The 16,897-nt window shown below is 35.4% G+C and overlaps 2 protein-coding genes and 1 long non-coding RNA gene across 3 annotated transcripts; 2 read left to right on the forward strand and 1 right to left on the reverse strand.

Moving 5' to 3' along the window:
- Window positions 1-38: 38 nt before the first annotated feature.
- LOC124441676 (nucleolar pre-ribosomal-associated protein 1-like) lies at window positions 39-8,254 on the forward strand. The gene is made up of 14 exons (XM_046992143.1): window positions 39-383; window positions 708-847; window positions 930-1,217; window positions 1,313-1,409; window positions 1,848-1,930; window positions 2,658-2,854; window positions 3,417-3,614; window positions 4,229-4,473; window positions 4,863-5,092; window positions 5,736-5,837; window positions 5,937-6,163; window positions 6,587-6,882; window positions 7,434-7,534; window positions 8,111-8,254. Exons 1-13 carry the CDS (start codon window positions 197-199, stop codon window positions 7,508-7,510), a joined length of 2,367 nt encoding a protein of 788 aa, XP_046848099.1. The 5' UTR covers window positions 39-196; the 3' UTR covers window positions 7,511-7,534; window positions 8,111-8,254.
- LOC124441313 lies at window positions 2,056-2,592 on the reverse strand. Its single transcript, XR_006946940.1, has 2 exons — window positions 2,389-2,592; window positions 2,056-2,225 (listed from the first exon to the last, which is right to left on the reverse strand). It is a non-coding gene; the product is annotated as an uncharacterized LOC124441313 (long non-coding RNA).
- Window positions 8,255-10,777: 2,523 nt separating the features above from the next.
- On the forward strand, window positions 10,778-16,878 carry LOC124441307 (nucleolar pre-ribosomal-associated protein 1-like). Its single transcript, XM_046991757.1, has 18 exons — window positions 10,778-10,841; window positions 10,908-10,950; window positions 11,013-11,079; window positions 11,166-11,364; window positions 11,430-11,515; window positions 11,599-11,783; window positions 11,860-11,970; window positions 12,375-12,438; window positions 12,728-12,890; window positions 12,967-13,054; window positions 13,146-13,306; window positions 13,582-13,693; window positions 13,953-14,059; window positions 14,438-14,581; window positions 15,157-15,269; window positions 15,342-15,530; window positions 15,874-16,073; window positions 16,472-16,878. Exons 1-18 carry the CDS (start codon window positions 10,785-10,787, stop codon window positions 16,777-16,779), a joined length of 2,397 nt encoding a protein of 798 aa, XP_046847713.1. The 5' UTR covers window positions 10,778-10,784; the 3' UTR covers window positions 16,780-16,878.
- The last annotated feature ends 19 nt before the right edge of the window (window positions 16,879-16,897 follow it).

Here is a 16,897-nt window from a genome sequence, read left to right on the forward strand (position 1 = left end):
TGGCTATATCCAATTGTTCATGTTGTGGGCTCACATCGCTAGCACACGTGTGTTGCTTCACCAAATGGTGTTGATACTTTGAACGAAGTTTATGTTTTGATTATACGTGTAGATTTGACAAAATGTAAAACAACTGGGCCTCCAAACAGCGAATACGTAATTTTCATGTTCGGTAGATTTGTAATACGTTGAAAAAATGGAGAAAGTTGGTGTTAAACGTAAGAAACTCAAGAGACATAATGAGTCACTTGACTCACTTGTGGATCAGCAACGCAAATCTCGTAAAATACTATCGAAAGAACAGCTTACAGGCGATACCAGCGCCGATAAAACTGTAAATGAGTTCTTAAAATTGACCAAAGCGAAGCAAACAAGGCTAAAAGGTGCGGAATAATTGTGTAGTTATAAAAGAATGGTTCAACTACAATTACATCTTTAACAGATAAGCTGCATTACCAACTCCCAACATAGGCGTATTATGAGGGATGGGTGGGGGGACTGTTGGGTTAAAAAGGGAAATATTTTCCGAGGTGTTGGGTAAGTTAAGTCATTCAAGATTGAAAATGTACGGACCCCCTGCCAAAAAATGTTAGTTGGTACAACCATGACCTCCAATGTCATTCCCAGTGGTTACAAGACTGTATTTGAGCAATGATATGTATCTGCTTCACAATATTTTTGCTTAATGATCATTTTGTATTTTGCAGGATTAAAACAATTTCTTGTCACTTTAAAATCCACTCCAAATAAGACGGAACTTGTTTTGAAGTATTTGGAAAATTCTCTTGACTGCTCCAACATGTTTGCTGTGTTCCGCGAGGGAATGGAGGAAAGATCTTTATTTGAGGTCTGCATTGATTTGTATTAAATCGTACAAATAAAATACTGTCAAACAAGAATAAGCAAAGATTTCATTTCTTTGTAAACAGGTCCAAATTGTTTTTGAAATATTAGAGATTATCACACTTCAATTGGCTGAAGACAACATGAAGTTAAAGTCAAAGGCAGAAGTAATTGTGTTACAGCTCCTTACACATCACAAAAAGCTTGTGTATCATTCTTTAAACCCTTCTTCCTCTGAAAATGTTACTATTGCCACCCTCAGGCTGTTGACAGCTATTGTTATGCATGGTCCAGTCTTAGCCAGAGAGATACTATCTGCATTAGAGCTCTCTCACAAAACATTTGTCTCACTTGCTCGTCGTTGTAATACAAAGGTAATTACGTACATATGTATTAGTGATTTTCCTACAAGTATGAAATCATCACTCCAGTTGCTCATCAGTCTCAAGCTTGTCTATTGTATTACTAGGCAAATCTGGATGTGCGAACATGTTTTATAAAGTTTGCTTTGTCTTTCTTTGTTGTTGGCGATGGCATGTTGATCGAGCAAGTTATAAAAATAAAAGGTGATAGCATTGTTATTGGACTTATGGTGTTATTATTGGACTTACAGTTTTGTCATTGGACGTATGGTGTTGTTATTGAACTTATGGTGTTGTTTTTGAACGTATGGTGTTGTTATTGGACTTATGGTGTTGTTATTGGACTTATGGTGTTGTTATTGGAATTATGGTGTTGTTATTGGAGTTATGGTGTTTTTATTGTACTTATGGTGTTTTTATTGTACTTATGGTGTTTTATTGTACTTATGGTGTTGTTATTGGACTTATGGTGTTGTTATTGGACTTATGGTGTTTTTATTGTACTTATGGTGTTTTTATTGTACTTATGGTGTTGTTATTGGACTTATATTCTCGTAGAGCATTATCTTAAAGTGTTTTGATATTACATCACGATATCTGATGTTTCATTTTAAAACTGACAAGCTTTTTTTCGTCATTTAGGTTTTGTTTCTTCTATATTTAAAAATCTCATGGATGATTCACCAACTATTGTTTATTTGACATTGTCAACACTGCTCACAAAGGTATACTACAAGCATATTTTTTTGTATTGTATTGATTATTGCACTTGTTTATTTGCTAACGATGAGCGTTTTTAAGTTGGAGGAAATGCTGGTGGATTTTATATTTAATTCTCAAAAGCATAGCATTTTCTTTAGTGAAATGTCTGTTTTATTAATGATTTCAACAGTGATTTTTGCGTCATATATTTGCGTCATAACTGACATCGCTTGTTGACGTCTTCGTCTAACAATTCGTCATTGTGATATTTAACCTCTTGAGCACCTTCCCTCCCTGTGGTAAGAAGTACCTAAAAATCTTCGGGTGTAGAACAGAAAAAAACGGTGAAACGTGCGTAATTTCATAAATTGACAGCTGGTGTAAAGGAAAAGATGCGCCATCTAGTTGAATATGTAACTAAATTTTACCCTTATAGGTAAACATGACTATACGTACTTGTATTACGCCAAATTTTACTTACACTCACGCGTATTTAACGTAAAGTATTTAAGCTTAGTTTCCTCGTGAACTTTCTTTCTGTCCTCAGACGAATGATTGGGACTAGTTGAGTTTTTATGACTTCAAATTTTGGGAGGTAGCGTTCCAGTTGTATTTAGTTCAATGAACGGATAGTGGATGGCACGCATTATTATTTCAACGTACCAGGCATGCTTCGAGAGTTCAAACCAATAATACATCCATTTTTCATTCTTTAAGTCTGCCTCTCACTACATTTTGTCATCTTTTCAGGTTGTTCGTGATCGTTCAATTATGAGGAAAACTAAAATCTTTCTCTTCACATCGCAATCGTTGTGTCACCTGGCCATGCTTTATGCATACGACAAGGATGACGTCACGAGAGAAACAATTCATAAGTTCATGATTGAGTTGTGTGCGTCGTCATACGGCATCGCGTTTGAAAATAAACTCGGAATATTTTCCATGAGGTGAATTGTTGTGAAACTTATATAATATTAACACAAAACGGCAATGGACAACAGCATTGGCGAACGAGAGCTATCATTTCTGGGGGTGCAGTAAATATTTTCCCCAACTCACAATGAAGGTTCTGCAACATTTTCGCCCGACTAAGCTCCCAACCCTTGGCCCGTACGCCTATGGACAAAAGTGAAAGCTAGTTGTGTATAACGCGTTCTGTTAAAAGTGTAATGGCAGTAAAAGATTGAGATACACTGAGCCTATGTTAGTTGAAAAAAAGTAGTTTCAGTATCCATGTTTGCATGTGCGTATATCCTTCATCTGTTTATATGAAATAGATAAAGAATACGCTCTTTTCATTTTCTACTTGCGGGAATCGTTCAATGGCCACAATAGTTAACACTAAAAAGGGGATGTTACAGTTTGAAGTCTATATTCAAATCAAGGATACAAGTTTTGGGCTTATTTTGAACTGTTTTCTTGAGTGCATGAAGCAACATGGCGGGATATGTAAGGAAAGCATTTTAAAGCACCACTTTTTTCATGATGATGTTTTACTATCATTTCTAGTTCGAACAATCCTGTTTTGCTTCGATTCCTTCAGTCTTTACCAAAGACTTTAGACGATAATCTGATGGTTGACCTTATCATTAATATCCTTTATTACTCTCATGATCTTATATCTCCTTACCTTCGTGGATACCATATGGCACTCGAACCCAGGAACTCGTCGCAATGGGTGAACAATATACTGTTTCTAATAAATCTGTAATCATCTTACGATGCCTCACGAAATATTCAAGAATCCCGCAATTTCACTGGACCTTGTAACAAGTCAAAAATTCTCGCACTTGTATCTCCTGAAAACATGAAACGAAGCCATTTGGTCCGTGGGCTACAGGTGAATTTTTCTTTATAACATGTATATTGTGAATTGGCAAAATTCACCTCATTGATAAAGGAGGATAGCACGATACTATAGACCTTTCTCAGGGTGTAGGGAAGGTATGCGTTGACAAATAGTGCTCAGCTGTTGAAGTTTTTTTTCGTGTATTTTATTCAGTTTTTCCCGATCACTTCAGCTAATTTTTATATTTGTGATGAGGTCGATGTATGCTCGTCTGAATTGGCGAGTTGAAAATTTTGAAAAGTTTGACAAGCCACGAATGTATTAAATATTTTTAGGGTTGATTTGAAATAAGTGATGAAATCAGAGTTCTCATTAATTTCGATGATTTTTTCACGTTAAACATTTATTCTAATTTCTTTTCGTATTTTTCGTTCATCAGAATTGTGCGTATTTTACTTGTTCTTCGTGTAAATGTCTTATTTGCTTAAGACAAGCAATGATTTGTAAATTTGTTTTAAGTTCTTTTTCAAAGAATACGATTCTTTACACCAATTCCACTTTATTCACAGCAATCCGACTCCTTGGTTAAAGGAACCACACTTAGCCTCTTAGTTGTTATACTAAGACGTTGTCGGAATCTCTTCAACCAAAAAAGCATTATCGATCATGAGATGGCTTCATTCCGTGACGAAATCATGAAATTTCTCCCGAGTTTTCAAACACTTATTGGGATACGAGAAAATCTTTCAAACAGAAGCAAGACGAATGATGCAAAAGGTATGGTAGTCCTTTCTTTGCTGCCGAGGAAATCCAAGACAATGGACATTGTATAAGATATGTTGATATATTGGACATTGCGTACACTGTAGATAAGTTGTGTGGCCAGGTCACATGACAAAGTACAGTAATCAGTCCAGCTACCGTTGCTGTGAATGATATACTGTAACCTGTATGTGCATGCCAACGATGAATCTATATATTATATAACTTTTTTTTGTCAGATGTAGACTGTAAATGTAAAGATCTCGTAATAATGAGTTGTGTGAAACAATGCAGACTGGATTCATTCTAACTTCTTTTTGTCCATCTTTCATCGATTATCTGTCTATCTACATCCGTTTTCCATCTTTGTTCTCTAATTCATTTTGATCTCATGTTTTTTGCAGACAAACAATCATCGATGTCCCTTGAAGACGCCTCGACAATCTTGAGTAGAACTCTCGCTTGCCTTTCGTTGTACCAGCAACTTACGAATGATTGTTTCTGTTCGCTCAAATTACGACCCATGGAAATTACTACCCAAGAATTTGACGAGGAGAAACTTTATAGTTCATCTTGCAAACTCTCGATGCTACGTATTTTATTGAGCTGTCCCTTGCGACATTTCAAATGGCAGGTACGTGCTTATATCTGCTTACACGGGATATTTCTATTTTTTTAATGCGATTGTATAACTCGAATTACATAGCTAAACGAGATGTAACAACTGATTTATTGAAAATTGTATGGCTTAACCCGGATATTATATCAAACTTTTCCTAATAACTTGTATTGCCGGGACAATTCCTCTTTTACACGTGCGTTTCCTTCTCCTGCAAGGGGCAAACGTATTACTGATTAGATAAATTCTTATAATCAGGACAAAGCAGACAATTTTAAGTAAAACAATATAAAACAAATTCCGAAAACAGACATCTCGCTTTCTTGATATTCAAGATAATACAAGAGTCATAAAACAAAAGATTGTGTAATATTTCGTCTTTATTCCTAAGACATCATCAGACTAAGACACTCATCATTAGTCTGATGATGTCTTTGGAATAAAGACGAAATATTACACCATCTTTTGTTTTAAAACTCTTGTATTATCTTGAATATCCAGAAAACGAGATGTCTGTTTTCGGAATTTGTTGTATTTTGTTTTAGATAAATGCTTTGTAGGATTTTGTCAAATGAACCAACAATGACAGGTTTAACTCTCCGACGTTATGTAAACAGATCATCGACCGAGCATAACTGAATTTATCTTTTTGTTTTAGTCTAAAGCAGTTACTGCCTCGTGTTTCACCAAGGTCCTACAACTTTATTGTCGTGAAACCAATATCCGTTTTCAAAGCATGATGGGAAGACTTCTTCGGAAGGTAAATTTTCATCAAACATTTTATGACAAATCAACGTTTTTATAGTCGCTAAAACTAAAGATTGAAAATCATTTACTTTTTAATTTGTTCTCTTTTAAGTTCATTGTGGAAACTGGTGTTTTCCAAACAGATGAAAACGAAGTTTTCCTTTGGATTGAAGGCATTCTTGATCCGTGTGTCTATAACGACAAAAATGACATCGTGTTATTTTTGACCCAAGTCTATTCTTGTTTGGCGACCGATCCCTTTAACTTTGTCGACCAAGTATTGCAATCCCTGCATGCCGTTTCTTATTCTTCAACTGATCATTTGACCAAAGAAAAAAGGTAGGTTGCTATACATCATTGACCAGCGGTTGCCATCGTTTTCAAATCACGTGATTAAATGCACCGGATTGGTTAGGAGTGAAAATTATATTTTCTTGAAGACATGAGACATGGAAATGTTTAAAATACGCGTGGGACTGCATTTCATAAAGCGGATTTTGTTTATATGACTCCTACAACAAATTTTGAAATTCAAGAAGTCGTAGTTATGAAGTACATACATTCACGTCTGTTATTAAAAAATCGTACTGAGAGAGGGGGGGGGACGCAAGAGTCCATTTGAATGATTTAAAATAAGACATTCAGTGGACTGTGAAATGTTTGCATTGCTTTCCAAATTTAAGCATTTTGCCAAAACTTTCTTCTTAACGATGTTTTTGTTTGTTATTGTTTCAACCAAGCTTGCATTTGAAAATTCTTCAGCTCTTCACTGCCATTCACGCCATTGGTACCTTGTGCTTTGGAATTGTTCCGATCGTATTTAAATGAGAAAAAAGAAGCGAAAATATTTTCTTATCTCAATATTATCCTCTTGAACATCCTGGATATGCAATATGATCCACGACCGCTGTGCAATATGATTGTCAAGATGCTAACCCAAGGCGATCCGCCAAACTATCCTCGATCAACAAAGTTTCTTCTCCAATTCTTACAGTATTGGTACTTCGTTGATGATGATGGGGTTGAATTAGGGATTTCTGCTGATGAAAGTGGACGTGGTTTGTTATTTAGTTTTGTTTCCCATATGGTCACGAGTTGATTTCTATCCATTGACTGCTTGTGAATTTGACCGACTTTAGTATATGTAACCAACATATACCAATCTTCTCCTTGGTGCCCCTCTACTTCACACCATACCTCCTACCATACCCCAAGCCCTCTCCGTACTCCTTACCCTCCTTAGCTACTCCACAAAACAATTGCTCAATGAGGTATTCAATGTGTCCTGGCTTAAGTCTAGCCTCGATATGCAATAGCCTCAAATATTAAAACAGTTACGGTTGAGATGTCAATGAGATCTTAAGACTTTAACGTTTTGTATTATCACTTGTTGACATGCGATACGTCACTGACATTAAATGGGGCTGTTATTTATTATCATTTAGTATTTTGCCACTGATTGTGCTGAAGATCTCTGTTATTTTTGTCTTCACATCAAACATTGCAACGATTTGTTCTTGAAATATCGTTTTGACATTCAAGAACAACATATTTATTGAACAAATTGCACTTGAATCTTATGACTCTTTATTATTTATTTTGCATCCAGATTTTTTCCGAAGCAATTATCGAAGTATGCTTCTTCCAAGAAAGGCGATCCTTTATTTGATGTTGTCACTTACTTAAAATGCAATCCTGTCTGCTTATTTGGTGAGTCGATTATTATTTGAATGCGTATAATTTTCCCTGTAATTTTGGGTATCTCAGTTTATCCCGTTTTTTATTGTGTTCAGTGAGTTATACCCATACAACTATTCTCTATACAACTTTTGTTTTCACAAAACTATCCATAAAAGTATGTATCTATTGATTTAAGTATCACAAAAGTCCACTAATGACAAAAAGTAACAAAATCTACCACAGTAAATGGTTTGAACCCGGGAGTATCGTTACATGTTTGTGGATGTAGATCGTCCAGGTTAGTAGAGTTCTGAAAAGGACTGTTGTTGGTGGTGTTGTTGACTGACTTTTCAACTACCTAACACTGAACAACACCAACAACAACAACAGTCGTTCTCAGGACTCTACTAACCTGGACGATCTACATCCACAAACATGTAACGATACTCCCGGGCTCAAACCATTTACTTTATTAAAATATACCAGAGTCTGCAATATGTGACCTAGGCTCTACTCAATTGACAAGTTTATCTAAAATTGCTGTCATCTTTTATGTTTATCTTGTAAAATTCTCTTCCCGTAAACTATAATTTTGTATATCTTCAGTCAAGTTGAAAGAACTACCTGATATCCTCCATGGCATACCTTGTCACTTGCTGCTTCGTCAACTCTTGTTGTTTGCCGTAAAATACGAAACAACACTGACCCCTGAAAATGTTGCACTGTGGGATACAATAGGGATAATGCGGGATGCAGTCTTAGTTTCTTACAAACAGAAGGGCAACGAAGATTGGGAGCGATGCTTATTTGCTTGTCAACTTTTGATGACTACTTCAAATAAGATGTACCTTGAAAAAAATATGGAACTAGATCTACTGGTTGAGATTATGAAAATAATAATGGAGCTTCACAAGACGATATTTGATGGTGTTTGCAGCGAGTTAGGATTAAAATACGATGTAAATACTGTAAGACTTGATGATGATGTCACGAATAGTGAAGTATCCAATGATGTCATTATGGATGACGTCGCAAGTTCTTCACACGATGACGTAATATTTAATACTCGGGATAACGTGCTTCATAAAGATGTGATTGCTGTTATAGACGAAAGCCTCAAAGTACGGGTGGATAATGTTGATGATAAATGTGGTAGAGGCAATGCCACCCAAATGTTGGAGAAATTCATAAAGATTGTATTTGAATGCAAAGTTTTTAAAGAAATGTTTTATTACTACGTTGATTCAGGCGATGCAAAGATAGCTGATATCTCCAAAGTGTCGGAGTTAGTTACGGATTGTGTTTGTGAACTTTTGAAGTATTTTCATCACGAGTTGTTGCAGGAAAGGTATCGTGGGTTAATGGAGCCATATTTTGTACGTTTATTGGAAAGATTGATTGAAGAAAATTTTCACGACGATTGCAGGGGTAGGTAGTCAATTTTAATGCTGAAATAGAACCACTTTAACCAGCATGAAAGTCGTTTGCGCTAATTTAGATTTCATCCTTTGATCTACCTCACTTTAACCGCATTGTTTATTCTTTTCTAATCATCCGGGCAGGTTGCACGAAGCCTGGATAGCGTTATCCATTGAATCGTAAAATATTCAAACTTAAAATAAGATGTTCTTATTTTCATTACCAAGAAGTTTTTAATCTTAGAAGCAATATTTTCTTTCAGTGATTGCTCAGCTCAAATCGTATATTTTCCCTATTTGAGAGGTTTTCGAACGTTCAAAAGCATTCCGGTGGATAGCGCTATTTGGTCTTCGTGCGACCTGCCACGGATAATTGAAGTACGCCTGTATTTTTTCCTTGTAAGAATTCTTGTGTAATAACCAATTCACTTTTTTATTTCATGTAGTTCATTTTCTCATCTTTTATTTCGTCTCTTATACAGAGATGAATAGTCCATACAACGTTTCGTCTACCACACTCCTGACAACATTTCGTATGTTTCTGCCTGTTGATATCCTCGAAAAAGTTGTCCGTTTCTACCTGTCCTCCCTATCAACAGAGCAAATGATCACGATACAGGAGAGCACCGTCAAAAAAAGAAATTCGCTCAGTACATATGGCGAGATGTTTCTGTTGATTGTGGACTGTTTTGTTGAAGCAACACAATCTGATGGTCTTGAAGGTTTGCAGTAAATTTGAAATAATGAATTTTTTACAGTTTCATCGTAGATTTTCTCTCGCTTATTTTAAAATTCAAGCGCAAGTGTTAAGATTTGCATTATTTTAGCGCGTTTTACTTTATTTCAACTTTGTGTTTTTTTCGATTATTTTGTCAATGAAGCATGTTGTATTTTTTACATATATTTTTTTTTTCAGTCCTCGATAAAGAAAACACCGAGAGGCAAACAGTTTACCAAGATATTCTTGAACTGCTAATGTTGATGAATTGCAAAAAAATTGACAAAATCATAGCAAGAGTGGTTTTGAAGTCGTCTTGTTTGTCTTATGCAGTACTGAAAACGGTCTTTCGCTACTGTTTAAAGAAAATGTCTTGTGATAGAGTTGGGATTGCTGTCATTATACTGTGTAAGTGCCCTAAGCTGTTGGGTCAACTGGAAGAATGGGTACTATCGCGTGTTGATGTAGTGGTTGATCCAACATCACCGAAGAAATGTGCGTTTTTGAAGTCTGATTCCGAGTGGAAAAAGTTTCAACCTTTATTAATGATGTATCTAGGAGCTGTTTGTAAAGGTAAACTGTTTTTGTTAACTAAAGCTTTTCAACTGATTTATTAAAATTGGAGTGTCTTCACTGATTGAACTTAATTGAACTCAAGTGTCTTCATTACTGATGTTCATTGGGAGTGATTTGATGTTTATACTTGAGTCCTTATATACTCCAGTCTAGTGTTATAATCAGGAGTGATTTGATGTTGAAACTTCAGTCCTTATATACTCCACTCTAGTGTTATCATCAGGAGTGATCTGATGTTGAAACTTTAGTTCTTATATACTCCAGTCTTAGTGTCATCATCAGAAGTGATCTGATGTTGGTACACGAGTTTTTATATGCTCCAGACTAGTGTGTTCATCAGATAGAAGTGATCTACAGTTAAAATTGAGTCCTTAAATGCTTTACTCAATTGTTATCTTTGTGTTTAATCTCTGACATCGAAACTGGATTTTTGTGTATAATCTATTCCATTGTTTTTATGATGCACAAAAAGCAATATGCTATTTTTATTTCATTTTTGCACAGCTGAAAACGAGGATTGCAGTGATAAAAGGAAAAGTGTATGACTTTTTTTCGTAATGTATTTTGGATGAAATTACAACAGTGGTTATTGCAAAAAGAAGGAGATGAGGGGCCTTCATTTGAGGTAGGATAATGCTGGTTATACTTCAACCTCTCATTTTTAAACTCTCGGCCATTTTCTTTATTTTAGTTCTGCAACATGCTTTTCCTCCACTTGGACACGAACGAAAAAGGTATAAAATGAAACATGATCGAGGAATTTGCAATAGCGTGCGTTCATAGCTGATATTTTCAGACTTAGATATCGGGAGGAAAACTTTCGCCGAAGCAGTTGCTGTGGAGCAGTTTCAAACATTCAACTTGTATGTTGCCGCTGACCAACTATCGATGTGTTTGATTGGACAAAAAATGATTTGGCTGAATTTTCATTTCTTGTTTTCATTTCTAGCTACCAAATTGAAGCAGTTAACTGTGTGTTAGAGTACATTGTGAAACATTCAACAAAAGAAAAAGACAGCAAAAAGTACCGAGCACAGTTTATCTTCGTGTGTATGCAAAGATACATAAAGTTTGCGAAAGACGGCTGTGATAAAGACCGAGAATCATTGCGATCGAAAATAATAAACTGCTTGGAAAATTGTGGAAAGGTTTGCTTCCTCCCAACTTTGTAGTTATTTTTGAAGGCTCGTTTTCTTAGAATTGCTTTTTTCAGGACTCGTTACGGTTGAAGAAGAACGAAACGTTTTCTTATGAAGAATTTATAAATACATGGAATACTTTCGCAAAGTTAGCACTAAGGTTGGTGATTTTTAAGGAGACATGCATCCCAGACATGAAACACACTTAAATACTCTATACTTTATGAATTCTTTATTTTACAGATGCAATTTCGCTTGCTCTAAAACAATACGCGTTCTCACCAATTTAACTTCAAACATCTACTCTGCTCACTCCAGTGATTTGCTTCTTCAACCAACAAATCTCCACCAGTTAATCTTGAACCACTCGAAATTCTTGGAAATAATTTTGGGCGAACCGACGGCGTCGGGCAATCCTGATACAAAAGGTACATCATGGCTATATTTGGGTTGGTGTTGAACGAGTATAATTGAATATTTTTCGCTGTTTGTTATGTATTTCAGAAGCTCTTATCGATCTGTTACAAACGGTTGTGGATATAGACGGACAATGTTGTCATTCAACTCATTTATCTTTCATTCTTTCTGCATACACTGCCACACTCAGCACATCAGGTAAGTCTTTTCAAGTTTCCCTTGCCGGTTTCACGCAATTTGTTGGATTCGGTAATGTGTATACTGTAGACGACAGAGTTGAAAGAGTAACGTTTAATATCTTTAAGCAAGTGGTTTGAATACGAGTTTAATGTCTTGCTACATTGTGTATAAATCTTCTTAAGGCTGCTAGACAATCAATAGAATTTACTTGTTGGAAAGTCAATTTAAATATGATTAGTTTGTGTTCTAGCATTTTGTTATTGGAATTGAAAAGTCCTTATCCATGAAGAGTTTAGATATACCCGGTTTTCGTGTAACATATTCCATAATAATATTGTTGTTGTAAAAAATTTTTTACAAAAGTTGTGTTTTAGTTCCTATAAAACTGTCACTCTTGGCTGTATTTTCTTGCGATTCTTTAGATCAGAAATTGCTTCGTCTGTTGTATACGTACGAAGCTCAGCTTGACGAACCCATACTCAGAAGGTTTGTATCACAGTACATTTAATATTAACACATGTTTTCCTATGTAATCCTACGTTTTCCTATGTTTTCCTACGAACCCATACTCAGAAGGTTTGTATCACAGTACATTTAATATTAGCACATGTTTTCTTATGTAATGCGAACCCAGGAGAAACAGAATGTAATTTCGATATTTGTTGTGTTAACCAGTTTCTATTAATCTATGCTTTAATAAAGTCTTCTGTTTCATGATTTAAATCATGTATCTACATGTAAGCAACATCATCGTTACTTTTATGGTTGTGTTTAGTCGTATTCTCTGGGGTAGAGCCGCCGTCAACTCGTACCAGACCACAAAGAACGACTCTTCTGCTTCGTTGAATAAAATAAACATCACCCAAATTTTGGATCTTATTGATGCCAAAGTTCTTTTACAGTCTGCGAAAAATTTTCCACATGAGAAAACACTTGAGGTGTAAATTGGCTGTATTCGTGTCTTTTTTCAAGAGCCATTTATTTGAGTATTTGATTGTGTTCTTTGTCCTGCAGCCTATCAATGTTGTGGACTTTCGTGAAAAATCGCATCTCTACGATCCTTCGTTTCTTCTTCCAGTATTCAGTTTTTTTATGTCTGAAGGTAATCTTTAACAAATTTCAACCTAGATTACTTCACATTAAGTGGACCATTGCTTCATCGACTCAACACCAGTCTCTTGTGTTACTTATAGGTGACGAGGTTCATTGTCATCGTTTCGTGGAATGCTCTGCGCTTGCGTATGCAATTAATGCTTTGACGTCGCATGATAAAGATATGCGACAGCTTGCTTATCAGATACTGTCAAGATTTCAACAACACTTGACTACCGCGAGATTTCGAGCTAAACCCCAGGTAATAACTGGTAATTGGTGCACTCGTGAGAAGGACTATCAAAGTTGTCTACCCCTAAGGATGTCGAAATGTTAGTCAAAACCAACACCAATAGTCTTTCTCACAATGCCTTTAAACAGAACGGTCTACACCTACAATTGTTATACTTTCGTTTGTTTGATTTTTGCTAGTCAGTTTTGCTGCTCTGGGCTTTATTATATTTGTTTGAGACCGATTTTTATGATAAAAAATGCACTTGTAATATTATTCACATCATGTTTCCTTGTGCGACACAGATTGCCCATTTGCTTTACTACTTCCAAAATGGGATCACCGAGCCTAATTGCAGGATATCTAGCTTAATGACGTCATTCATGACAAGAGCCCTTCACATCTTTCTTTATCCAGGTTAGTTAAATGGATTATATATAAAGTGGTCATTTAATGTCGTGTTGTAAACCATAGACATCGGAATATCGATGGTGGGAGAGGAGGGGGTGGGGAGGGTATATTAATATCTGCATGTAAAATCGTTAGAAAATGGCTTGTGCATTTTTGAATACTACCCTCCCCCCCCCTATAATCGGTCTTCCTGCGTCCCTGTTGTAAACATCGCAATCGTATATTTCATGGAATGAATTCCATATCTTTTTTTGATGTGTCCTAGAGGATCCTCTTTATACAAGCGTGAATAGTTATATTTTACAAAAAGCTTTCATGGACATTAAAGACGTTCCTTTATTCTTATCTCATCTTAATGGTTCTGACTTATCGGTACGTAAAAACGTTTTTTCTTTGACACTTACGATGTAAAAGCTGAGTATGCGCGCAAATGACCTGGGGGGGGGGGTAGGGGGATGTTGAAGAATTGTAAGACTTTTAAGTGCACACAGTATTTAATTAAATAATCTTATCGTAGAAATGTAATGATTTACATTTATACGTAATGTAAATCATTACATTATGTATTTATCGTATGTTTAATCATTACATATCATTACAATAAATATCGTCGAGTTTTTTACTGAGAGTAATCTTTTGTTTTGAAACAATTCATATTGTATAATTTGTTTTCAACGGAATATTTGGAATATTGTTACGATTAATGGAGGTTCACTGGATAAAAAGTTCTTTTAATTATTTTCTTTCTAGTTTCTTACTGAACGGCTTTGGCTTCTTCATCTAATCCTTGATGGATTAAGGGATCCGATGGATTACTATACCTGCAGAAAATTTCACGTATTTCAACAACTGTTGACGCTTTATCATTGTGCTTCAACCGATCAATCGGTCAAGGTAGTTCATCACTGTTGTTTGTTTCTGAGCGGTGAATGTATTTTGTCGACCGCGTGAGGGAATGGGTTGAAGTGAGTGATAGTCTAGAATGTTTCGTTTGCGCATCTTGGATTTGCAATTCAATAAGGTAAACCACAAGGAAATTGACCATGATGATAATGATTAGTTACAGAGCGAATTAATTTTTTTGTATACGTAATCCAATGATAAGTATTTTCAAATGAACTCAGTATTTCTTGTGTCTATTAATGCAATGGAAACAATTGCTGTTATTGTATTTTATGAGCTACATATCCTATGCTTTGTTTTTTATCTCCTCGCTGCCCAAGATCAAAAGTTCGGTGGGGGGGAGGACAACTTGATCTTGGGCGGCCTCTGTTCCTAATTTTAAAGTTTTTCGTTTTCTTAATCCCGCTAAATTTTATGTAGAAAACATCACTGAATAATTGAAAGGTCATTGAAAGATTTATTTTAGGCAATTGTTTTTTATTTTAAGAATTCGTTTTCCGGGTGGAAAATTTGTAGTTACCTCTTCAAGATTTCAACCAACCTATTTGTCTGTTTTCACTTTACAGCGTTTGATCTTAAAAATTGTGCAGCAAGTTTGTTCTCATCATGTCGCTGCGTACGATCTCTGTTTTAAATATGGTCTTGTATCTTGGTGCAGATTACTGTTCAACGCGACCATGTAAGTAGAGACTCGTGTGAAGATTGAAAAATGCATTAACAATATTAATATTTCTGTCTTTCAACCACACAGCAATTCCAATACATTTCGTCAGTCCATCGATATATTGTCAACGATTTGGTCCAGTTTGATTGGTGGAAAAGGACCACATGACGAAGAATCGATGAATGGAGATGATTGCAGTAATAGATCAAACATTCCGAAGAATGTTTCTGCGGAAATGCTGCTCGTTTTTAACTCTGTTTTAAATTCGACGATGAGGTATTTTCAACTTATAACTACATATATAGAAACATAAATCTGGTTGTTAAAATGTGATAACACATTACAGCAAAGACAACTATAATTATTGTTTCAATTCATAACGGTTTGAGCAAACATCTTGGTGAACTGAGCACTGTGAGAAATGATTTTTCACTGGTAGAAAATCGACAATGTTAACAACCAATTGTGAAAGACTATTTTTGCCAATTCGTAAAAACCCACGCTCTTTTTACGATGACTTTGACTAAGTTAATTATTAAGATGATCAATATGTATGTTGTTGCTAGAAATCTTGCTAAAACGTCAAATTAATCTTCTGAAACAAGCTTGTTTTTTTCAGTGTTCAAGTGTGGAATGAAGATACACTAAAATCTTTTCTACGAATGTTTTCGTCATTGCTCTACTATCAACGACAAAGTTGTTTCTCTTCCATGACGATGTCTTCAGTCAAACACCATTACGTACAACTGAGTCAAATTTGGCGAAAACTATTTTGTAATATTGATGTCTTCAGCCACTTAAAGGCATTTATAGAACAAGGTAAACTAAACTCAGCAGGTGTCATTTAGAAATGTCTGCATGCTTCTTCACATGTCAGCAATTAGATTGTGTATTAAGGTCCTGTTGAACATTTCGCCCTTTTAGCCTTGTCTGGACGATTCATTTATTGAATAGGTCATGAGATAATATCCAAAAAAATAATTAAAAATAATAACCCCTTACAGTTTTGATTTCTCCACGTAAAAAAGGGAATGAACATTGCTGTCATTACTAAAACTAGTTGTTGCTTTCGATGTTGAAAGTTGAATATATTCATGAAAATATTTGCTTGCATCTTGTTGTTTTTTTGTAATTTGTTTCTTCGTAACAAGCTTTTAAAACTGAGAATGTCTAAAATATTCAGTTAATTGTCCCGTGTTCTTGTTCGTGTTATGTAGATCAATCATTATCCAGTGAGACGTTAGCGTCAGAGAAATGGTTTCAGTCTTTGAGAAATGTCCTGGAGGTACTCCTGTTTACGGAGAAAACGATTTACTCGGAGGAAGTGGAGGAAAGGCTGAGAATGTACCAAAGTTTCTTGAGAATAAAAACGCTACATATTCGGTCATTTTTAACAGAAAGACTACACAACGCATTACAGAGTTTTTGGAAAATAACTGATGTTGATTTGCTTACTTTGGAACGACAACTAGATCTTATATTTCTTTATAGAATAGTTTCTAATAAGATTGAATTATTAAAATAATAATATATTTATATGTTTGAAGGCCTTTCCTATCAAAGGATTCAAGGTTCCTTTCAAGAGATATATAGTAGAACAATGAGCACACCTTATTTACAGATACCCAGTTTCTTTGATAAAC

Source organism: Xenia sp. Carnegie-2017, unplaced genomic scaffold (assembly GCF_021976095.1).
Source record: "Xenia sp. Carnegie-2017 unplaced genomic scaffold, XeniaSp_v1 HiC_scaffold_20, whole genome shotgun sequence".
Lineage (NCBI taxonomy): Eukaryota > Metazoa > Cnidaria > Anthozoa > Malacalcyonacea > Xeniidae > Xenia > Xenia sp. Carnegie-2017.